Genomic DNA, 22,386 nt, shown 5'->3' with positions numbered 1-22,386 from the left:
CCGTAGACAGCCAGTGTCAGAGCCTGATACGTTGCTCGCGTGATCGTCCGTGCAACCACTGTATCGACATGGTTTCACATCTTATTCTGTGCAAGGCTGAGATATGGCCTAAATCCTCCACAACCCCGTGGACTAGATCTTGCTCCCCCCTTTCTTCTGTGCCTTCCATCCACTAAGAACACTACCACCATCAAGTTCGATAACGTTGCCCGTCATATGTGCAGACGCGACACTGCTCAAAAACAAAATCACTCCGGCAAAATCAGATGGTTTGCCAATGCGGCCGGTAGGTTGTCGCACTAGTAACGTGTCCATGAACTTCTCAATACCAAAATTCGTCATCCTAGATGGGAAGACACCACTGTTGCCATCAGCAAGGAAAGCCTCCGCCTAGGCAGCATAGAACTTACGGGCAGACACAATTGACCATGACGTTCAACGGAGCAAGCTTCGAAGCTTGCATCTTGGTTAGGTGAATGACGGCGGCTTTGGATGGGCCGTCTACAGTACCAGGATTAGCTCTCGTGCTTAGGTTTAGAGCATCAAAGCGACTTACAGCTGAATGTACCATGACCAGGAGCAGCAAGGCCTCCATCGTCGCCAGAAGTGACATCCGATGTCATGATGCCTGCCATGGAAGCAATATTGATGACTCGGGAAGGCATATCGGCATTGGTCCCCTTTAACAAGAGATCTTGCAGCCCCACAGTCATGTAGAATATCGACTTGACATTCAAGGCCATCAACTTGTCCCAACCATTCTCTGGGAAATCATCCCATGGTCCTCCCCAAGTGGCCCCTGTCTGCGTGCGATAATCAGAAAGTTGTACCGGGGTAAGCGGGAACAGATGAGGCATTTGCTTGAATGGCACAGTCTTGCGGAGAGGTGGACACATACATTGTTGACAAGGACGGTTAGGCGATCAGTCCGCTTCTTGACCTCCTTGACCAGGCCATCGCAGCCAGCTTTATCCTTCAAATCGGCGATGATGTACTCGCAGGTGCCAGGACCGAGCTTGTTGAGTCGATCAGACGTCTTCTTCAGTTCGGACTCCTTCCGGCTTGCAATGAAGACTTTGGCTCCATTCTGCACAAACCCTTGCGCTGCCATTTCGCCGAGTCCCGTGGCTCCCCCCGTTACGAGTACAACATGGTTACTGAAGTTGAACAGCGATGACACGCGAAGCTCGGCTGACGATGTCATGTTGCGCTCTTGCAATCGGTGATGTTCTGTGTCTTCGAGATTCTTCGACCGGTAATGTATATACTGAAAAAGAGAAAAAGAATCCAGAACCTGCCGCGGATAACGTCCTGGTTGAGATATCTGGGGAAGTACTCCTTGAGAACTGGGGATCTCGGTCGTCGATCCCATTGAGCCTCGGCTGTTGTGATGGTTGAGTGATCCGCTGGAAGTCCCCAAACGCACCTTCTCTTTTCGCTCGGTTATCATTATCCGCAAGATATGGCTTCCCCTTGAGATACACCTGGTGGGCCTGGAAGAACAGCTTGTGTCATCTTCAGGTGTTGAGATTGATGACTATTGCTGTCTTGAAGGTACCATCTCTTGTCGGTGGACACTTGACTTAGTAGAGCTACTGTGGACTAGAAAGGCTGGTAATGCAACTGCTTGTTGAAGTCAGTGCTCCACCGTGCTCTTTCTGGATCAATGCCAAGACTCTATACGGTGAATCGTTTTCTGTGTGGTGCATCTCCGCTTATCTCTTACCTGCAGCTGCATTCGCAGACATCGGGCGCAAGTTCAAATGATCGGAAAGGACACAATCATTGCTACAAGGGGATGATGTAGTGCGCAGCAAGACTATGAATTATTTTTGGCAGTCTCTTCTCATCGCATCCTGCCGTGAGCCGTAGTAAGAAGTCGAGGTGGTCTGGCCGTGTCTGGCTCATACTGGCGGCAAGAAAAGGTGACATGACTCATTAGGGGACTTCGGCCTTCTCGTCGGCCAGATTCACGCCACGCCCTTGGCTCTCACGCCACAAAGCCGTGTGTTGCCTGTTGCGTGCTCGAGAAGCGAGTCATACCCAACTCTCATCATACAACTCACTCTTCAAAGACTTTGCTCAGGCTCTTGTCTCATGTGACTCACTCTGCCTATCCCGTTCTGTTTACCAAGGCTCATTAGCTATGGCAAGTACTTCAGTTTATATCTCATGTTGCCGTCCTGCTGCTCTGCTCTTCCACTTTTTCCCAGCCTCACTACTACAGCTGGCACTCACTTGACTTCACGACAGCACAAACCCTCAAACACCCATATACAATGGCACACAAGCACAACCGCAGAAGGGTTCGCACTCGCAGCCGGAATAACAATTTTCTGAAATTTACCTACGATCTATCGGACAACACCATCACCTCGCTCAAGCCGTCTGCGCCTTATCCCGCTTCTATTCCAGAGACAAGCCCAAAACAACCTTCACTCCCTCCAATGCTGCGGAATCCGAGTACCACTGTGACCGCGAAGCATTGGCAGAACAGATACGTGGCCTGGCAGAACCGAGACATGGCACAAATTCGGGAGGCTGTCAAGCTCGAGGCTGAACAAATTAAATTGTTTGGTGGCGAGCCAGGCGACGATGTCGGGCTCTGCTATAAGATGATGGAACTATTTGAGAGAATGAATTGGATTGATACCCTGGACTAGGAATGGACATGAATCACTCGGCGTTGATTGGGTTTGTGACTGGTTTTTGCAACTCATCTCAGACGAAGGGATCATCTCGACTTCCCTCTCACTGGAACAGAACAACTCAAGTTCGACTTGTAGCAATGAAGGCGACCAAAAGTGGACTGATTGGTCTTTTATTATGCTTGACCCGGCACTGCTGAGTAAAGATGAAGCTATTGGCACGCAGTGACTGGTGCTCGCGCATAACCTCGACACGAAATAGCGCTTGAGCTCGTTGCTGCCAGTCAAGGACATTTGATGGAAGAGATGAATTCCCCTCCTCGATAGCTGTATTTTAATATGTCACTACTCCTCAGCCGCGTGCTCTGCTGATTATTTATTTCATGCATGCTGTGATGTTCTGTTAAGTGCGATCTTAGTCCCGTGATATACAGACGGTCAGTAACGGTCCTAGTAAACAAGCGGACCGGGGTTGCGTGTGGCGTTGTGGCGTAAGCCGCAAGTTATCGCAAGGAAGAGCTGGTGGACGTAAAGCTTGATTCGATGTGATGGCAGTCTTTCGTGATGCTTGTCGTGATTTGTCTCCGGGTTTGGTTCCTCTTTCTTTCTCTTTCCTGGAGAAATGAGACAGATCATGACCACTGTTCTGTAGCTAATGCATGTTCATGTCAATCCCTTGCCAGTAAAAGTGGCCTCTGCATTCACGTTTGTCCCATTTTGATGCTTTCATCTCGATCTGAAAAGCCACTGATCCCGATTGCGGAAAGATCACTAACGATCAAGCCACAGTTCGACGTCAGCCAAGATTGCCAAGACCACCCTAAAAACTAGCGTGAAATCATGTGTCCCAATTCTGCTCGGTTCTTTTGTAGATCTTCCAACTTGATGCCAATCACTTCAAGTCCAATGCAGAACAAACGAGGCTGTCAAACACAAAAACAAGGCAGAACGCCTTCTTTCCAACACGCTAACCTGTAGCAAATATGCGTCATTCCTGAATCCCATTAACCTCTTGTTATGTGACCATTGACTAGTAGGCAGTTCTTACAGAAGCCTGAGCCTTTCATATTTCAGGTCGTGTCCCCTTCACTTTCACTTCACTCTCGTCTTCTCAGGTCGGTAGCCAGGGCCAGTCAAGAGACCCATCTCTCCATTCTTCTTGCAGAGTAACATCCGCCCATACAGACCCCTCTCTCCTCTACCCTTGACATACGTCTTCAACCATGGGTCTCTTCGGCAGACGCAACAAAGACACAACGGCGACAGCCACCAACGGTGGCCATGAGAAGAGAGGTCAACGATGGGGCTCCGACCGGACGCGTCGACCAATGTTCGACATGGACTCCGGCAACTTCAATCGCAGACCAAGCTTTGGTCAATGGTAAGCAACCTTGACTTTGTCGAGACCATGACGTCTAATCTCTTCCAGGCTCAAGTTCACATGGGTCGATATCTTGACCATGATCGCCATGGGCGCCGTCGGTCTCGGAGTCTACGAAGCAAACCCTGCCCCTAGCCGTTCTTTCCCAGTGACTTTCACCGATGGAGAAATCGTCTACCCTGAATTCGCCTACCCGTTGCGCCATGAAATCGTGCCTATCTGGCTCGCTGCCCTACTGGCCTCCATAATCCCGATCTTCATCATCCTGTGCATGCAAGTCCGCATCCGCTCGTTCTGGGACTGCAATAACGCTATCCTCGGCCTCCTCTACTCTCTCATTGGAGCGGCCGTCTTCCAAGTCTTTGTCAAGTGGTTGATTGGTGGTCTCCGACCTCATTTCCTGACTGTCTGCGATCCAGACCCAGCCAAGGTCGCAGCCCAAGGCGGTCAGGGTTACCGTGGAATCATGTTCCAGCGAGACATCTGCCGAGGAGACATCAACCAGATCAACGACTCGCTCGAGTCAATGCCATCTGGCCACAGCACGGCCGCCTGGGCCGGCTTTCTGTACCTCTACTTCTACCTCAATGCCAAGATGAAGATCTTCAGCAACCACCACCCAGCGTTCTGGAAACTCATTGCGCTCTACGCTCCCATCCTCGGCGCGACTTTGATTACTGGTGCACTGACTATTGACGAGTTCCACAACTGGTATGACTGTCTCGCTGGCGCCATCATCGGTTCCACCTTCGCCATTTCCGCCTACCGCATGGTGTATGCTTCTGTCTGGGACTTCCGCTTCAACCACATTCCCCTGACTCGACACACTCCCTTCACGTACGGCGCAGGTGCTGCCGGAGCTGGAGGATTCGAATCAACCGTGTTCACCCGACGAGCAGGATGGGGCTATGAAGAGGCTCTTGGCGGCGCTCCGTTCGACGCTGCGCACAGTCTACGTGGACAAGCAACTGGCTTCAACACGGGCGCCGGCGGTCTGCACAACGGGTTGGGACACAGACAAGACGACATCGAGAACAACGCCGGCCTCGGTGACGAGCACAAGAACGGACGGATGAACGATCTTACAAATGGTCCTTCTTCGAGAGGCGGCTTGACAAACCCTTCTGCGTCACCCACCGCAGATGGTAGATACCATAACCACCGAAAGAGTATGGAGCGTAAGGCCGTTCCTACTGCTGCTTGAACGTGCTGCCTGCACACACCATGACGAAACCTTCCTAATTGCGTGCGACGGAGCTGTACTATTCCCGGCTGGAAGGGTATGATTAATATCAGCGAGGAGTATTGAATGGGTTGTTTTTCGACAGGGACAAGCATCGTCCAACCTGGCATTAGCATAAAGCATTTACCATGTACAACTATTAATGATTCAAAGAAAAGTCGAAGTCCCTATTAGTCTTTGAATGCATGGTTTCCCTTCTGCCAAATCCCGGTGGTATTCAGAGGTATTCAGTGTCGCGCATGGTTTCCCTTCCTTTCGCAAACACCCCGTCACCACGAAGCCATCACTGCTCGGAGTTCGCCTGAGGCTTGCAAGATAATAATGTCAAGCAGGAGTCATGAATAGTGAATAATGATATGTTCTCGTTTACTATCTATCTATCAAGATCTCAAGTCCCGCTTCTCATCGCTCGTGCTCACAATCAAGGCAGTCAACACTTCCCATGCGGCCTTGTCCAAGTTCTTTGATAAGATGTAAAATGAGTTGTGCAGCCGGGTTGGGTGCAACACTGGCTTCTGTGCCAGCCCTGATGCTCCAATGCCTTTTGATCCCTTGTGCCCCGGGCAAAAAGACCAGGGTAGATCATTGATACTAAGACTCTCGACCTGCATGCTGGGATGCGCCGGCCCATTGAAGGCAGACTCGTATCCGGCGTTTGTATGTCCAGAAATGTACGTGGGTGTGGTCCCACGGTCTTCATCTTTCGTGCGTTGGTCCCAAGTGCCAGGTGCGGAGCTTCACTCTAGTGCTTTGACACCTGCCTGCCTCGAGTGGGCGAGTCGTGCGGAGCTTCAGGTATCTTCAGCAGTCTAGTTAATCGGAAATTGACCTTTTGGCCTCTGGCGGCGCGTGAAGCGGACTAACAGCCTCAGAGGTCGCTGTCCTCCTTGGACGACCGTCGCCGTCTTGACCCGCGCGGCTTCCTGAATAATTGCGGACGCTTAGCTCGTTGAGCGTTGGACGCTACTCTTCGTCCCGAGCCCTCGCGACCCTTGCAATGACATCCTTTATCTTTGGCACGAGCTCAGGGATGCGGAACGGCTTACTGACTACATCATCAATGCCGCTCCTGAGCGTCATCTCGATCTGCTCTGCCCTCGCATTCGCCGTCACCGCTATCACGGGTATATGTGCGACGAGCTCGCCAGACATCTGCATCTCTCGAAGTCTCTTGGCGCATGTTTGGCCGTCCATGACGGGCATTTCGAGATCCATCAGGACGATATCAATGTTAACCCCATCTGCGACGTGGTCTCGGTCGAACTTTGATGCCCTGATTTGGTCGATGGCTTCGCCTCCATGATTGGCGACATAGACGACACAACCAATCTTGCGCAGCTGTGTGGCCAAAACCTTCTGGTTGATGAGGTTGTCTTCGACGACAAGGACGTGCAAATCGTTTGAGAGGACAGGTCTGGCTGGCGAGGCGGGCTTGGGAGTAGATCGAGCAGTCTGTGTGGGCGAGAAATTCTGGGTGCTCAAGCTCGTCAACAGGGTCGATTTCGAGCCTTTCCGAGACCCAGCCTGATCATCCTCCGATGTACCGTCAGGGCGTTGACACCTGCGTGCTTTGACATAAAAAGCAAATATACTTCCTTTCCCACTCTCCGAAGCCACACCAATTTCGCCGCCCTGCAGCTCAACCAGTTCTCTTGAGATGAAGAGACCCAGACCAGACCCGCCATATGTGACGTGAGTGCGAGGGCTGGCTTGCGAAAATCGTTGGAACAGTTGCTTCTTCTCCAAGTCATCCAGGCCTCTTCCGGTGTCCTGCACGGCGAAGTGGATGAAAATAGGCTCACCCAGACCCCATTCTCCGCCTGCTGTAACGTCTTTGTCTTGTGAGGTGCGGGATGGAATGTAAGTCAGCCTCCACTTATCCTCTTGCGATGGTCTTGCCTTGGACGCTGCTACGTGCATGCGTACCACGCGATTTTCCTGTGTAGCCGTGAACTTGATAGCATTGGTCATGAGGTTAATCAGAACCTGGGACAGTCGATGAGGATCGACCCGTACCCAATCCACTCGCAGATCGGCGTAGGAGGAATCGATCTGGATATCCAGCTTGATGTCGTTTGTCTTCAATTCTGCGTCGAACATCTTGAGGACCTTGTGCATTACACTGATAGGCTGTGTGTCTGCGGGCGACACCGCCATCATAGCAGAATCGAGCTTAGATAGCGTCAGCACATCATCCACAATCCTCTTTTGATGCTGAGCGCAAAGAGTGATCGTTTGAGCGGAGTCAATGGTCAGTTCGAGGATTTCCTTTTGAGGTCCGGTCAGCTGATTTGCTTCACTCAGTTCGGTCAAGGAAGCGGCGATGGAGTCGGCGCACTGGAGGATTGCGGACAGAGGGTTGCGCATTTCATGTGATGTCGTGTCAATATATCGCTCTTGCTGACGTTTGAGTTCCACGGCCTCCTCCATCCTACGAGTCTGGAGGTTCTCTGCAAATTTTTGTGCACTGATGTCGGTCATTGATCCGAAGACTCGTTCTACTCGTCCGTCCCCATCTCGCTCTGGCGATGCACTTGTCAGAACCCAGGTGGACCCGGTGTTACCAACCTTGTCTCGCCAAGGTGTCTTGAAACGGAATTCCATCGAGACTGCGCATCTCTTGTCCACCATGGTCTTCCACATCTCGCGCACCTTGACCTGGTCCTCATCAACAACATACTTGATCCACTCGCGATCGACCACGACATCGCGCGGGTGGGAAGTGATGCTATACCACGCGTCATTGACAAAGTTGATCTGGCCATCGGCATCACCAACAAACATTCCCACGGGTGCCAGCTCTGCCATCCTGGTGAATTTGTTCTCAGCTTCCACGGCTTGCTGTGTCCTCGCGACCAATTGGTTGTTCAATTCTATTCGATCTTGGGCCGCCAGTTGAGCCGCTCGTTCACGCTTTTTGATCTCTTCTTCGAACAAGACCACCGATGCGATTGAAGTCGCCAATTGTCGACCAAGGAGTTGAACAAAGAGATCGTAATCTTCGTCATATGGTCTCCTCGGATTCGTAGCCATGACCAGAAACCCTAAAGTCGATTCACCAGTAGTGGGCCGAATAGGCGCAATGACAACGATCCGTGAAGGGTCCCCAAATCCTCGCCATTCGATGCCTTCCAACATATCCGCTTCGAGAGTGCCATCATCCACACGAAGCACGATAGGTCTATCATTTGTCAACGCTTGTCGAAAGGACGCTGCGAATCCTCCTGTTCCTGTCTTCATATCAATGACGGGAGGTGCGGCTTTATGCCCTGAAGGGATTCCCAAAGTGCCTTCCAAGTAGCACACCTTGTTTGACGCGCCGCCACTAGAAGCTGACGATGATGCCTCGTTGTCTGATAAATCCTCGTTGAGAGAATATATCATGACCATGGGCGCATCGTATTCGTTGTATTCCAGACCCTCAAGCAGCAAACCCCAGAAGTGCGAGACCTCCCTCGCCGTGGCCGTACGCTCGCCTATTTCACGGAGAGTAAGCATACGCCGTTCTGCAATTTTGCGGCGAGTCTTCTCAAAAGCAGGATTGTACAATCCAACCACGCTTCCGTCGTCGCCGATCAGTGGAATAATTGACCAGGAGAAGTACGTTTCCTCCAAAAAGCCGTTACGCATCATGAACAAACAGTCATCGTCTTTCATGGTAGCTTGGGCATTGCTGAAGGCACTGTCAAAGACATCCTCGAGCGCGTCCCAAATCTCGGCCCATGCATCTCGATAGCGCATACCCATCAGCTTGGGATGCTTTTGCCCAGCGAGCAAAACGTATGCTTCATTGTAGATGGCGACGTGGTCCCTTCCCCAATACATCGCCGAAGGGTGAGGACTTGCCATAATTAGATTACACATCGCCCGAAGATCTGCAGACCAGGCTTCGATGGGACCAAGGCTGGTATTCGCCCAGTCGACTCCGCGAGCGAATTGTACATGTGCAGGAAGCGATGGCGATATGGGCAAACGTGTCCAGTCAAAACAGCTTCTTTCCTCCACTGGGACCACCAAGCCGGTACCTGCTGTAATGGGAGCAATCCCGGTGCCTGTTGCAGTGGGAGCAATTGAAGACATTGTCACTCCATCCCTACCGGTCGAGGGCGGTTCAGACAGTGGGTCAGCATCTTTCATATCTCCAGTAAAAAGGGGAGAAGCATCATCTGGTGTGCGTGGTGAAGGGTTCGACATGTTCGACACTAAGCTCTCCATTGTTCTGGGTATGTGCGAGCTTGGCCGCGGAGAGATGTCGAAATAGCTTGACGAGGTGGCATCTCCGCGGCCGGTTGCGGACGAAGACGTAGAACCCAACCCCTTGTATTGTTGCATCTGAGGCCGGCCAGGATTGTCACCGAGCGCAGGAGGCGAGAAGGGATGTGGCTGTCCTTGTACCACCTTCAGCCGTCTTCGAATCAGAGAGCTCTGCCACAACAAGCCCGCGAAGGGAAATTTTGTTACAACAAGGACTTCTGTTGCTGGGGCCAGAACCCACGATCTGAAATCATTGAATGATGTTCCTAGATCAAGCAAGAGAGTGGGATCCTCGGAACGTCCCTGAACGTGGTCGAAAAGCGAGGACCGAGACTTTAGAGCAGCATTGGCGAACAGGATCTGAAGCCCGTTGGACAGATTGGCATCGTCACCTATGTCCACCACGATTGTAGGGCGCTCGTCCAGCTGTAAATACTCGACCAGAGCGACCGAATGTAGCAGCTGGTGCCCGGTTGGCGGCCTTGGGTCTGGAGGGGCATGAGATCTTGTTCCGCTCTTCTGTTCGGTCGTTGCAGGACCGGTATGCGGCGATGACCTGATAGGTATTGCGCTTCCAGCGTAATCTCGCCCAGTGCCGGGCGTCCTAGTGGGCGTCATGTTGCCCTCTTGGCTTAGGATTGTTGCAGTCGCCTCAAGTAGCGAGTTCGAATGGCCGCCGGTCAGTGATCGCCTGGGAGCAGGGAATGAAGTCTTTGTCAAGTCCTCCTCTTGGCCTTCCTCATCTTGCCCACCACGACGTCGATGTGTTAAGTCATTACGTCTGGAAGCTGGGGCGGCAAGCGAGGAAGATCTTTTGATCAATTTCCGGGCAGGAACGTCAATGGAAGGCGAGGTAGTTCGGGACTCTTGAGAGCGTCGCTTGAGGGAATGCGTAAGTCCACTTTCTGCGGTTGAGGGCGTTAGAGGGAAGGGACCTGCTGGGTCTGGGTTTCTGTCCGCCGGCATGCAGCCCTGGCATTCTTCACTGAACGGCTCAGTGGCAAGGGTGGAAGTTGCAGTTCGGAGAAAGTGACCGAAGGCAACGGCGGCGCGCAGGGACGGAGGTGGAATAGCACCTAGGAAATGTTCCTTTGGCGGATAGTCGAAATACTTAGTTGATGTATTGTGCTATGGGGTAGAGGAGCAACAACGAGCGTGGGTAGTGTGGGTAGGGGATTTTCGAGAGTGGGAGGGTAAGGTTTGAGCCTGGAGTCGTTGGAAGTGGTCTAAGGCAGAGCCGCAGCAAAGCTGGGACGCTGAGCAGCTGGGTAAAGTTCTGTCCTGCCCACAATTGAAAAACCCAAGTGTTAAGGAGTGGTACTGTAATTGGACACCAAGAGGAATTCGTTGATGGTGGTGAAAGCAATGGCTGGCACGGAAGATCAGGGCGTGATCAGTGTCGATGTCAAGCAGGAATTCCAAGCTCAATTCCCCAGCACGAAAGAGGTCCTCCTAGCATGATAAAGACCAATGTCCAAGTACGGATGAGATATCCTCGTCCTTGTTGGCCTCGTGGTTGTTCTCAGGAGACCGACCGGGCGAGGAATCAAGTCAAGCGGGGGATGTGCGAGTGCTCGGGTACGATGCGAGGATGCTACAATAATGCGAGGGGGACTGAGCGCAGGCTGCTTGAGCAACACACCGGACGACGCCTAAATTGAAGCCGGTCCACAGGCAAGTTCTAGAGCCCTACAGTGGTCCTGAGTGGCCCCGAGTGGTCATGAGTGGCCTATAAGATCAACGGTGATGCTGCCACGCCTCGCTTCCGCACTGATATCACAGTAGACTGCCCCCATCATGCCCCCATCACCCCCATCGAGATTCGGGCGTGATGGGGCTAAACAAGAGCCAACCCTGAAATTTCACGTCGATTACGACAGACGCTCGATCAAACTTAGAGAATGGATTTCCGGACGCCGCTAAACTTCTTCAGAAACATGGCACTTTTTCCCTTTCCCATCTCTTCCATCCACGACAATTACTCTAGTAAAAGACTTTCTCCATTCCTCAACTCAACGCAGCCCAGATCTTCAGCTGATTCCATCATCGATTGTGTAGTGCTCGTATGTGTCCCTGAAAGGCTTGCAAGAGCTTCTGATACGCTCAGGATCTTCCTCTTCAACAATGGCGCAATCACCCCCGAACTCGGCTTCTCTTCGTCATGCGTGCCAACCCAGTATTTTGCCCCCAGTATTTTCTGGGCTTTGAGAGCGTTGACCACGCCAAGATTAAGTTGACTTGTCCAACCGATAGAAATATCATGCAGACCATGGAGGAAAGCCAGGGCTTCCAGTCTAGGGGTCGCTTCCGTCAGAACAGATACTGTTGATGCTTGCACTCCATGGGGAGTATATATGACTGCTTCAGCGTGGTCAGACGTCTCTGACATTTGTACGCATATCACGACCGCAGAATGGAAGTACAGCATGTCGAAACCGGTGACCAGTCTACTAATTCCGATCCAGCCAGGCATAGGAGCAAGACTGGTTGTCCGCCAGTCCGTGCTGGTGGAAAATGTCCCAATCTCAATCACCTGGTCAAAATGTTTCCAAGATTGTATCAGTTGGGCTGCTTTCTTGGTCGCGAACACTGGAACTTGGCCGTCGAGCTCTAGCAGCGTAGCTTGATGACAATGGTCGGTGAACTCGTGAGAGACGACCACAGCATCAACGCAAGACCCTTCCCTTGGCGCCGAAGAGTCCGTATCGAAGTCGGAGACCACGTCATTCTCATCTCGGTCTAAACGTTCGGCTTCTCGTAAGGCATCCTCGAGTTCGGCAATGGTTGGGACGCTGCTCTCGACCGAATGCCATTGCTTCGAAAACCACCCAGCCACGTCTTCCTGACTGCCCTTCAACCAAGGGTCTATGAGGATGTTATACCGTGATCGTCCTGCCAGCGGAATAGCATGCTCGGGACATGGGAGGGATATGAGCCAGGAAGTGTCGGCATTTAGATGGGTCAAGATAGGTCTCTTTGAACGATGTGCACGCCTTAGCGAGGCCCGCAAATCGGCTTGAAGCTGACATGCTGCTTCGTCGTCCATATGAGAAACCATGGCGAGAATGGACAAACAAAGTAAATGGTGACAGCAGGGTTCTCGTCATCAGTAGCATGCCATTCTGCAATAGAGCATACCTGCGGCTGGGCTTGGCTCTAGAAGGAGAGTTTCACAGAGAAATGGATCATGATGTTATGTAGAGACTTTGGATGCATGAGTGTACTCCACATGATGTCCCCTTCCTGTACATCTCGTCATAGGAAATTCTTGCCCTCCCAAGTTGCCTAGTATTGATGGTCGTGAATTGAACTACCTTGCCAGGAGGGCGATGGAGTCGTCATCCTGCCCATCTCTCAATGTCCTGTCGTCCTTCACCCAGCCTTCTACAGCAAGGAAGAAGATTATCAGGCTAGCCTGAGAAGTTCGTGGAAGTTGAACCTGTTACGAGTACCAGGACGGCTTTGATGCGATAGGCTGGGGAAAGAGGCAGATCAACAAGCTTATGAGCGGGGTAATGCGCACACAGGGTGCAATATCAGATAAGCCGGCTCAGTTAGGCATAGTGTGCCGCCGCAGTTTCCAAGATTGGGTGCTTGGACCCTCACATCATGACTCGCTAACTTCTTGCCTCCCCACGCCATGCCACGCCTGCCTCAAGCGCTGCTTTATCATGTGCGTCCTTGGAACCATCAAAATCAATCTACGTCTCACTCTTTCTCAACAATTGCAATCAATCGGAAACAATCAAGCAATCAATCCGCACAATAATCACTTCAAAAACTGATCGGTGTGCTACAGAATCCTCTTTCAACAAGTATCCGCCATCCGGCTATCGCTTCATCGTCAACGTACATTCCGCCAAGGGACTCGGCACACCTCATCCGCAGGCGCAACCAGGCTTGACGCGCCTATGCCGCTATCTTCACCAAATCACACAGCCTCCATTCGTTCCACCCCGTCCCCCAAAGCCCAGGTGGCCTGTGGCTAAGAGATCCCCAAGACTCTCGCCCTTAGCGGGTGCTCGGCTTCCAGCGACTCTCTTCTAGGGCTTATTAGAACTCCTCCGCTCTACCTCTGTTCTCGTACATTCACATCTCCGCTCCTGCTGCGACCTGCTTTGAAAGCAAGTCTGTACAACACATTCATTCACAATTCCCCTCTACGCCCATTCATACGCCGATGGTCGACTCAGCCGACGAGCCTCCGCTGTCAAATCGTCTACACTCATGGGCTAAGACCACGTTTCCAGCAGCGTCGTCCCTCAACCCTCTCCGATCCCGCCACGAAGATCTTGTCGAATCATCTCGACCCCGATCCGACGACACCGATACCACCTCGAATCATGCTAGCCACGGACCCTCTGCAGCTCGTCCTGCAACCCCCCAGTCACGTAGAGATGGAGCGGATAAAGAGCAACAACAGCCATCGTCTGTGGACAAGAAAGGAGATGGAGCGCAATCTTCCCCCATAGGAACTCCTGCTACCAAGGTCAAGGCGCCCTTGGTCAACCGTTTCCTCCGAGATGTCAAGCGCATCCTCTACTCCAGTTGGATCAACTGGCTCCTTATCTTCGTGCCTGTGGGAATCATTTTGGGAATTCTCGTTGATTGGGCTCATACCGACTTGGTAAGCCCTACCGTCGTGTTTGCCATCAATGCGGTTGCCATCATTCCCCTGGCATCGCTGCTCGCATATGCCACGGAAAGTGTGGCGATCAAGTTGGGAGACACAATCGGTGCTTTGTTGAATGTGACCTTTGGCAACGCTGTCGAGCTGATCATCTTCATCATCGCACTCGCCGCAAACGAAGTCCGCGTAGTTCAAGCCGCTGCCCTCGGTTCAATCTTGTCCAATCTACTGTTGATCCTGGGCATGTGCTTTGTCGCCGGCGGTCTTCGCTTTCGAGAACAGTTGTATAATGCAACCGTGTCTCAAATGAGCGCCTGTCTTCTCTGCTTGAGTGTCATCAGTCTTTTGCTACCAGTAAGTCCACCACCATCGATCGTCGAACCATGGCTGACAATGTGATAGACAGCCTTCCATGCATCCTTCTCAGACACCAACCGAGCGGACCACGTCGTGTTGAAAGTGTCGAGAGGTACTAGCGTAGTCCTTTTATTGGTCTACCTCATCTATCTGCTATTTCAGCTCAAGTCGCATGCTTTCATGTATCAAAGCACACCTCAACATCTGATCGATGAAGAGTCTCATCCTGGTGTTCTTGCCGACATTTTGAACTCGTCGAGCTCGAGTGATAGCTCCAGCTCGAGCAGTTCCGACACAGACTCTAGCTCTGGTTCACATACCACTGCGAAACGCTTCCGACGCGCTCTTCGTCGTAAGAGACGCAAGTCAACCTCAAGCACCAAGGACAACTCATCACTCCCGGCACTTACCCGAAGTCCGTCTGTCCTGACTGGGCCTGGCGGTTCGGTGAATCAGACCACCTCCCTTGCAACTCAAGACCTGGAGCCTGTCTTTAGTGGCGACGAGGCCGATGTTGATGGCGAGGGCAGGACCGGTAGACGACGTTCTCGAACCCGGGCTGTATACACACGGGATTTTGAGATTGCGGCCCACGCGGACCACTTGTCTGAGAAACCCAAAAAGCATAGCAAAAAGTCCAAAAAGTCCAAACGCTGGAAAAAGGAGAAAATGCAAGACCAGGAGAAGGCGCCTGCGATCGAAACACAGACGGCAAGTTCCCTCTCCACATTGAACACGCTGTTGCCCCAAGTTGGTTTCGCAAACGAGGTCCAAGAGGTCCCGGCCGACGGCACAGCTCGCAAACCTTTCAATATCCGCAATATTGGAGAGGCAGTCAAGCCAGCATTCAGCTCAACAGTATTCCCTCATCATGAAGCGCTCGGAAGATCATTGGCAATTCCGATTCGACCTCTTTCACAGCCAAGATCCAGCTCCCGGGGCCTGCGTCGGACCTCCTCAATGCCAGACATGATCCATCCCACCATCTCAAATAATCCTCGGTTATCAACTTTGAACAGTCCAACCCTTCCGGTGATCACTGCAACTTCTGAACCAGGAGCCGAGGCAGCGACTGAAGAGGTTGTGGAAACTAAAGAGCATCTCTCGCGTACTTCGGCCATCATCCTCCTCTTGTCTAGCACAGCCCTTGTTGCCCTCTGCGCCGAGTTCCTGGTCGGAAGCATTGATTACCTCGTTTCGAACAGTGGTGTCAGTCAGGCATTTGTCGGTCTTATTATTCTTCCCATCGTCGGCAATGCCGCTGAACATGTCACAGCCGTGACCGTTGCGGCCAAGAACAAGATGGATCTTGCCATCAATATTGCGCTGGGTAGCAGTATTCAGATTGCTTTGTTCGTCACTCCACTCATGGTCATCCTCGGCTGGATCATCAAGACAGATATGAGTCTGTATTTCAGTCTTTTCGAGACAGTCAGCTTGTTTGCCAGTGCCTTCATCGTCAGCTTCCTGATGATTGACGGGCGCAGCAACTATCTCGAAGGCGCATTGTTGATCGCAGCTTATGTGATCATTGCAGTGGCTGCATTTTTCTATCCCACCTGCGACCTGAGTTCGGCCAGTGGACCACTTGAGGGAACTAATCGAATTTGCTAAGGCGCGGTCTGCATGATGGCTGTGTTGGATTTTGGTTTGTCGATCAAGGAGCTGTTGTCACTGGGTCGTCGGGTCTTTCGGAGGGAAGACAGGGACATGGAGATGTCAGGAAGACTGCCGGCTCAAAAGTCATGAGCTCGTTTACCCGTTTGTTGCGATCATATCAATACTATCGTGTGGTTCGGCAGCCGTGTTGTGAGCTGCTCCATTCGATATCATTCATTACTCTCGGAGGTTGGTGCATGGCGTGTTGCTGTTTATATATTCACATTCGTTACACCGTCGCGGTTCGCTCTGCTTCCTACAAAGGGGCAGCTGCTGAAGACCGCTTGATGGGCACGGTTGACTAATTCAATCACAATACGATTGAAGCGTACTCGATGCTCGAGTCAATCATGGTCGTGTATTCTTGTTATCGTTCAGGTAGATTACTCGAAAGATTGACGGACAAGTCCATTGATGGACGTTGAGATTCATGCATTTCTTTCCCCTATGCAGCAAGTCCAAGCAGGACCGAGGGTTTCCTCGGTTTCAAAGGCCAGTCAAATACGAGGACGCCTCATATCGCGTGCTTGTTAGCGTTGATGGCGTCCAGCCTTCCTCCTTCTCCTCTCACGTCTCCTCCATTCCGCACTCTGCGGTGATGATCGGCCTGTCGTTTTTCCTTTCATCCATGTCCGTGTCCACTGTCCACTGAACGCAGAATGGTAAGCACAACCATCGGGGACGTACCCTTTGGGTCAAGTCTCGTCGTTAAACTATCAGGGATCTGTGCTTGTAAATGCTTATCATTGCACCGTCGTTCTTGTTATCGTTCACGCCACTGACTGGTAGGATCTTCGTGGCCTTCACCCAACCACCTGCGATCACGAAATCGTCACGGAGTACACACCCTTGGTGGTCGATATCGCACTTTACCAAACTCAATTAGTGGAAAGATGCCCGCTTCTAACATGGCCATGGGGTCATTGTCTTCTCCTCTATTTGAAGCACATCTTACCCTGCCGAGGTTTTCCTGACCTCTCTTCTTTGCTATTCGATTCGATATAGTATAAGTCTTGTTTGGCGCCCTTTCCAAGCTATCTCAGCGTCAACTACCCAGCTGTGACACATCAGAGATGGTTGCGATGGATTCGAAGCTCAATGGCGCTGACCCTGAAGCTCCTCCGTCCGAGCGCCGGGGTTCCTTGCTCGTCGATCCGACTCTTGCAAGTGAGGAGGATGCTGCAGTTCTAGCTAAGATGGGGTGTGTACACATGGCACAAACGACAGATTCATAGTTGGGACTAATACATTTTGCTGCAGGTACAAGCAAGAGCTTCGCCGCAACTTTAGTATGGTCGAGGTGTTCGGAATTGCTTTTGCGATCATGGGTCTACTGCCTTCGATTGCCAGTACTCTGTCCTTCTCGATTCCAGCAGGCCCCGTCGGTCTAGTTTGGGGATGGTTCCTTGCGTCCATGTTCATCTTCGTCGTTGGCCTGGCTATGGCAGACCTAGGATCTAGCATGCCCACAAGTGGAGGTTAGTGTGTTGTCTTTCATCTTCTGTTCGAGTGACACGTGGGTCTACTGAAGCCGGACATGCGTGGAGGCGGTCACTCAACTTTTGGACTGCTTGTACTGTTTCTCCTTCTGACGATAATGCGCCAACTATTGTCTGCGGCCGCGACGGGTGTATATTGGCATTTACCGAAGCTGACAAGACTCAGGCCTGTACTATTGGACACATTATTACGCCTCACCAAAATGGAGGAACATGCTCAGTTTCCTTGTTGGGTACAGCAATACCTTAGGACTCGTCGGCGGCCTTTGCTCCATTGATTGTACGCCCCTCATGATCCTCACACAAGTTGGAGATACTTACCAGCCACAGACGGTTTTGCCCTGCAATTTCTCTCAGTCATCGTGATCGCTCGAGATGGAAATTGGGCCCCTACGAACGGCCAGATCTACGGCGTGTTCCTGGCAACTGTCGTCTCTCACGGCGCGATTGCATCGACCATGGCCAAGTGGATGGGCAAGTTGCAGTCGGTATTCGTGGTGATGAATTTCGTTCTGATCTTTGCGACCATCATCGCCTTGCCTATCGGAGCCGGGAGTTCGCGGAACAGCGCCTCGTATATCTTCACACATGTCGAGAATCTCACAACCTGGCCATCGGGATGGGCGTTCATTCTGTCGTGGCTCAGTCCGATCTGGACCATTGGTGGATTTGATTCTGCGGTACATATCAGGTAAGCTTGACCAGAGGACCAGTCCTCAATCAGAAGAGATTCTGACAGCCCTGCAGCGAGGAAGCCGCCAATGCCGTCAAGGCTGTACCCCTCGGAATTCTGTTCTCGATTGGCTCATGTTGGATCTTCGGCTGGATCTGCTGCATCGTGATTGCCGCATGCATGTCTCAAGATCTCGAGCACATCCTCGGATCCCCATTCGGCCAGCCTATGGCGCAGATATATTTTGACGCGCTGGGCAAGAACGGCGCGCTGGGATTTATGTCTCTGTTGATGATTGTGCAGTTTCTGGTAAGTCGCCAAGTCTCAAGTCATGGTTTGATTCGCGGGCCTCGCTGACAAAAGGCTTTCCTGGTAGATGGGTATCTCAATTTTGGTCGCTGCATCCCGACAATCCTGGGCCTTCTCTCGAGATGGAGCACTGCCCTTTTCGAAATTCTTCCGGCCCATCTCCAAGACGTTCGGCTACATTCCTGTCCGCACGACTATCGGTTGCGCGATGCTGGCCGCCATTCTCGGCTTGCTGTGCCTGATCGCTCCCGCCGCCGCCGCGGCACTATTCTCTCTTGCCGTCGCCGGGAACAATTTAGCCTGGGGTACGCCCATCTTCTGTCGCGTCGTTTGGGGACAGAGCAAATTCAGTCCCGGTCCAATCTATACGGGCAAGATGTCCACGCCCATCGCATGGCTGGCTGTCTTGTTCCTGATCTTTGGCACACTGCTGGCCATGTTTCCTGTGGGTGGCCCGAATCCGGACTCGGAGAGCATGAACTATACCTGCGTCATCAACTCGGCGGTCTGGGGTGGTGCGTTGTTGTACTATGCCATCGATGCGCGCAAGTGGTTCCGGGGACCGCAGATCACCATTGACCTGGATCAACTTACTGATGTGCAGGCGGCTGCGCTGCGGGAGGAAGGTGTCAAGGTGGAGGAAGAGGGTGGTAAGGCTGTACTGGGCGGGAGGAGCGAGAGTACCAGCAGTGGTATTCCAAAGCTGACCTAGCAAGCGGACTGTTGAATATTTATCGATTTGCAGGTCGCCATATGTTGACAGCCGTTCACTGAAGGCTAGTCGGAACAAAAGCAGACATGATCTCGTTCGGGAGCTTCCGCTATAAACAGAATCTCCCGCGCTTTGGGTACCGGTCTTTTCTGTATATGGATGGGAGAGAGATGAAAGAATCCTCCTTCATCGAATCCAGCTGCTGCCTCGACGACTTGCTGCAAGCCTGCTTTCCCCCGAGCATAGCATATAAGGGCAATATATTCTTGTAGCGGCAGAGGATTCTGACTCCTCATCAATTCTCCTTCCATTCGTCCGACTGTACTCACGGGAAAGAACAAACTGATTCGTGCGTGATTGAAATTGCACAGTCTGCTGCATAACCCTTCCTGATGAGAGGTTCAGTGGCATTCAGCGCCGACAAAATACCTTGCGTTGGCACTCGTTTGTGACCATGGCCTTGCGGCTTTGCTCAGGTGTCAGGTATCAGGGGAGCTGGCTCAAATTCGGCTCATCACCAGCATCGGCGTACTCGAGGCGTGAGCTGCTCAACCTCCTGGTCCTTCTCATCCACGCGGGCCGTCGCTCCGCATGTTCCACGCTTGTTTGGCATTGCCCGCCTCGCCAATTCAAACACCCTTGTTGCGGAAAGCTTCTTGTGGCGACATAGATATGCCTCGCGCCTGGAGCATGAAGTCCAAGGACATGTTTTGCTGTTTCGCATTTCAGCATTCCAGTGCGTAGATGGATGCTGTAGAGGTGTTGACGGTTTCTTGATTCTCGATCCTGCCAAGCCTCTATCACGTGATGACGGATTTGCAGCCCGGGACGCTTCTCCGCTTTCCATATTTCGCGTCGCTACTTTCGCGTGTTTATCTCAGTGAATTGCACTGTCATAAACTGCCTACATGCTCGAGGTCTTCGGCTGAGGTATTGTCACTCGCTTGCTTGTCATCTGTTATTGCGACATGGACCGTTGAAAAGAACCACCGACACCGTATCTCTCATATTCCCCTTCCGACCAGCGCCTCTTGCTAAGTCTGAAAATGAGCCTCTTTGGTTCTTCGACTGCGAATCAGTCACAGCAGGCGAAACCTCCCCTGTTCAGCTTCAATAACCCTTCCTCCGGTCAATCGACTACGCAGTCTTCACTATTTGGACAATCGCAGACACAGACACAGCCGCAGCAAAGCAATGCTCCAGGTTTCAGTTTTGGTACCTCCCAATTGCAACCCACGCAGAGCGGCGGATTGTTTGGGACCTCCACACAGGCGCAACAGACCGGAAGCCTTTTCGGGACGGCACAGCCTCAACAACAACAACAAGGAGGAGGTCTTTTCGGCGCATCAAAGCCGCAGATACAGAGCGGAGGCTTATTTGGGACTTCGACCCAGCCACAACAGCAGACGGGAGGACTGTTTGGGACCTCGACGCAGGCGCAGCAACAGGCACAACAGCCTCCACAGCGTCCTCTTGATCAGACCCTACGGTTTGGCTCGTCGCACCAAGGCCAACCCCCATCACAATCACTATGGGAGGAAGGCCGGGGTCTGAACGTCTTCAGGTCGGTACCGGCACAGATGAACATTGTCAAAAACAAATGGGACCCAACAAGTCTCTCGTCTCCTCTGCGGGCATACCTGTACCAGCACGTCGAGAACGAAACGGAAGCTTTGAAATACAGACCAGGGCCTGGAGAAGATGAGGATAAGTGGGAAGAAGCTGTTTCCAAACGTCCGGGGTCGGATTGGGTGCCTCTTCTCATACAAGGATTCTTCCAGCTAGGTCGAAAGGCCCAAATACAGATGGAGGCTATACAAAGATGCAATATGATGCTTCAGGAGATCAACACCTCCCTCGATGTGCAGCTTGACAAACACCGGCAAAACGTGGCCACGAGACTTGAAGAAAGCAAGAGGCGGCAGTTGGCGACGGCCCGAAGGACGCTAGCATTGGCTGTGAAGGTACAAATCTTGCGGAATCGCGGCTATGTCATGGACAATGCCGAGGAAGAACTGAAGGCCAAGCTTGAGAGCCTGCAGCGGGAAGTGTTCGACCCAAGCTTAAACGCCCGAGAGCAGGAGGTCTGGGCGCGAATGTTGGGTATCAGAGAACGAGCGAAGAGACTGAAGATGGAGATGGAGAAGCTCGCGCCGGCCGCCAAGGACGAAGATGGGATTCTCGATGAGGAAACGGTCAGAGCTGCAAAGAGGGTAAGCCCGATATTGAACTTTTACGACGAGTTGTAAGCTAACATGTTTAGATGCTGGAAGCACACGACATACAACTACGACACTTGCAAAAGGAATTGGACCTTGTACAACAAGGCTTTGAAGATTGGGAGAAGCTATCCAAAGACCGGGATAATGATGTCCCTCGGCGCAGATAAGCTGGAGGGCCTGGTTGGAAGGGAAGCCGTCTTGCTGCGAGAAAGGGTTCCAAGTCTGTCACATTAGGAGACAAACGAAAACAATCTTGCATAGCAGCATTGCGATTTGGAATCGTCGACGAATCGAGAAATATTTGATGCTCTATTGTGGCAAAGCAGTGTTCCGCTCGACATGCTGCTATTATTGTACAAAATCATAGTGTACAAGAGATGGGTGTTTCTTGTCTCGTCAACTCAGACTGCAGCATCTTCTTTTCGGAGCAAGCGTAGTCGCTTCCATGCCGGGCTTCGTGGAGAAGAGGTTGTTTCGGTGTGGACGTCTAGAAGAGCTTCCGAGCCCATTCGACAACATGAGGTGCTGCCACAAGTATTAGCAAACTGTCCCAATCGCTGGTTCTGGCTCCGAGCATATGTGTACAGCGGCGGCAGCTGCCTGTCCGCTCGACCGAGGAAGGGACGGGGAGGGTGGGTGTCCACATACAGAACCATAAGGCGATGCATGCGGCAGTGAAGATCTGGACTTCTACCGCGGCTTTGGCTTCACCTTGGCGGATCTCCTTCTCGGAGAGGTGTTCGGAGGCTGCAGACATGCTCGCGTTAGCTTAAGTCGACCCCATGATGAGGAGTCGAAG

At 52.1% G+C, this 22,386-nt stretch overlaps 8 protein-coding genes across 8 annotated transcripts; 5 read left to right on the top strand and 3 right to left on the bottom strand.

Annotated features, from left to right (window-relative positions):
- Positions 1 to 132: 132 nt before the first annotated feature.
- PV05_06324 (uncharacterized protein) lies at positions 133 to 1,204 on the bottom strand (the record flags this gene model as incomplete). Its single annotated transcript, XM_013459046.1, has 4 exons — positions 133 to 361; positions 411 to 501; positions 557 to 803; positions 899 to 1,204. 4 exons carry the CDS (start codon positions 1,202 to 1,204, stop codon positions 133 to 135), a joined length of 873 nt encoding a protein of 290 aa, XP_013314500.1.
- Positions 1,205 to 2,065: 861 nt separating this feature from the next.
- On the top strand, positions 2,066 to 3,097 carry PV05_06323 (uncharacterized protein). Its single transcript, XM_013459045.1, has one exon. The coding sequence runs from the start codon at positions 2,280 to 2,282 to the stop codon at positions 2,661 to 2,663; it is 384 nt and encodes a 127-aa protein (XP_013314499.1). The 5' UTR covers positions 2,066 to 2,279; the 3' UTR covers positions 2,664 to 3,097.
- Positions 3,098 to 3,871: 774 nt separating this feature from the next.
- On the top strand, positions 3,872 to 5,406 carry PV05_06322 (uncharacterized protein; the record flags this gene model as incomplete). The annotated part of the gene is made up of 2 exons (XM_013459044.1): positions 3,872 to 4,029; positions 4,078 to 5,406. The coding sequence occupies 2 exons, from the start codon at positions 3,872 to 3,874 to the stop codon at positions 5,231 to 5,233; spliced, it is 1,314 nt and encodes a 437-aa protein (XP_013314498.1). The 3' UTR covers positions 5,234 to 5,406.
- A 224-nt stretch (positions 5,407 to 5,630) lies between these two features.
- On the bottom strand, positions 5,631 to 11,106 carry PV05_06321 (uncharacterized protein). Its single transcript, XM_013459043.1, has one exon. It carries the CDS (start codon positions 10,490 to 10,492, stop codon positions 6,236 to 6,238), a length of 4,257 nt encoding a protein of 1,418 aa, XP_013314497.1. The 5' UTR covers positions 10,493 to 11,106; the 3' UTR covers positions 5,631 to 6,235.
- A 398-nt stretch (positions 11,107 to 11,504) lies between these two features.
- On the bottom strand, positions 11,505 to 12,584 carry PV05_06320 (uncharacterized protein; the record flags this gene model as incomplete). Its single annotated transcript, XM_013459042.1, has 1 exon — positions 11,505 to 12,584. The coding sequence occupies one exon, from the start codon at positions 12,582 to 12,584 to the stop codon at positions 11,505 to 11,507; it is 1,080 nt and encodes a 359-aa protein (XP_013314496.1).
- A 662-nt stretch (positions 12,585 to 13,246) lies between these two features.
- PV05_06319 (calcium/proton exchanger) lies at positions 13,247 to 16,603 on the top strand. Its single transcript, XM_013459041.1, has 2 exons — positions 13,247 to 14,510; positions 14,559 to 16,603. The coding sequence occupies exons 1-2, from the start codon at positions 13,707 to 13,709 to the stop codon at positions 16,125 to 16,127; spliced, it is 2,373 nt and encodes a 790-aa protein (XP_013314495.1). The 5' UTR covers positions 13,247 to 13,706; the 3' UTR covers positions 16,128 to 16,603.
- Positions 16,604 to 17,206: 603 nt separating this feature from the next.
- On the top strand, positions 17,207 to 19,531 carry PV05_06318 (uncharacterized protein). Its single transcript, XM_013459040.1, has 6 exons — positions 17,207 to 17,373; positions 17,433 to 17,650; positions 17,838 to 17,951; positions 18,002 to 18,362; positions 18,419 to 18,653; positions 18,721 to 19,531. The coding sequence occupies exons 1-6, from the start codon at positions 17,246 to 17,248 to the stop codon at positions 19,363 to 19,365; spliced, it is 1,701 nt and encodes a 566-aa protein (XP_013314494.1). The 5' UTR covers positions 17,207 to 17,245; the 3' UTR covers positions 19,366 to 19,531.
- Positions 19,532 to 20,243: 712 nt separating this feature from the next.
- Positions 20,244 to 22,161, top strand: PV05_06317 (uncharacterized protein). The gene is made up of 2 exons (XM_013459039.1): positions 20,244 to 21,578; positions 21,629 to 22,161. Exons 1-2 carry the CDS (start codon positions 20,412 to 20,414, stop codon positions 21,752 to 21,754), a joined length of 1,293 nt encoding a protein of 430 aa, XP_013314493.1. The 5' UTR covers positions 20,244 to 20,411; the 3' UTR covers positions 21,755 to 22,161.
- Positions 22,162 to 22,386: the final 225 nt, after the last annotated feature.

Source organism: Exophiala xenobiotica, assembly GCF_000835505.1.
Source record: "Exophiala xenobiotica strain CBS 118157 unplaced genomic scaffold supercont1.4, whole genome shotgun sequence".
Classification (NCBI taxonomy): domain Eukaryota; kingdom Fungi; phylum Ascomycota; class Eurotiomycetes; order Chaetothyriales; family Herpotrichiellaceae; genus Exophiala; species Exophiala xenobiotica.
The sequence above is the reverse complement of the archived record's forward strand: the minus strand, read 5'-3'. Positions and strand labels throughout refer to the sequence as shown.

What these genes read in the sequence shown, in the direction of transcription:
- PV05_06323 (XM_013459045.1), top strand. Translation starts at nt 2,280, where the DNA reads ATGGCACACAAGCACAACCGCAGAAGGGTTCGCACTCGCAGCCGGAAT.
- PV05_06321 (XM_013459043.1), bottom strand. Translation starts at nt 10,492, where the DNA reads ATGCCGGCGGACAGAAACCCAGACCCAGCAGGTCCCTTCCCTCTAACG.
- PV05_06319 (XM_013459041.1), top strand. Translation starts at nt 13,707, where the DNA reads ATGGTCGACTCAGCCGACGAGCCTCCGCTGTCAAATCGTCTACACTCA. An exon ending in TCATCAGTCTTTTGCTACCA is followed by an intron (nt 14,511 to 14,558) that starts GTAAGTCCACCA and finishes ACAATGTGATAG; the next exon opens with ACAGCCTTCCATGCATCCTT.
- PV05_06318 (XM_013459040.1), top strand. Translation starts at nt 17,246, where the DNA reads ATGGTTGCGATGGATTCGAAGCTCAATGGCGCTGACCCTGAAGCTCCT. An exon ending in GATTCTGCGGTACATATCAG is followed by an intron (nt 18,363 to 18,418) that starts GTAAGCTTGACC and finishes ACAGCCCTGCAG; the next exon opens with CGAGGAAGCCGCCAATGCCG. An exon ending in TGATGATTGTGCAGTTTCTG is followed by an intron (nt 18,654 to 18,720) that starts GTAAGTCGCCAA and finishes CTTTCCTGGTAG; the next exon opens with ATGGGTATCTCAATTTTGGT.
- PV05_06317 (XM_013459039.1), top strand. Translation starts at nt 20,412, where the DNA reads ATGAGCCTCTTTGGTTCTTCGACTGCGAATCAGTCACAGCAGGCGAAA. An exon ending in CGGTCAGAGCTGCAAAGAGG is followed by an intron (nt 21,579 to 21,628) that starts GTAAGCCCGATA and finishes TAACATGTTTAG; the next exon opens with ATGCTGGAAGCACACGACAT.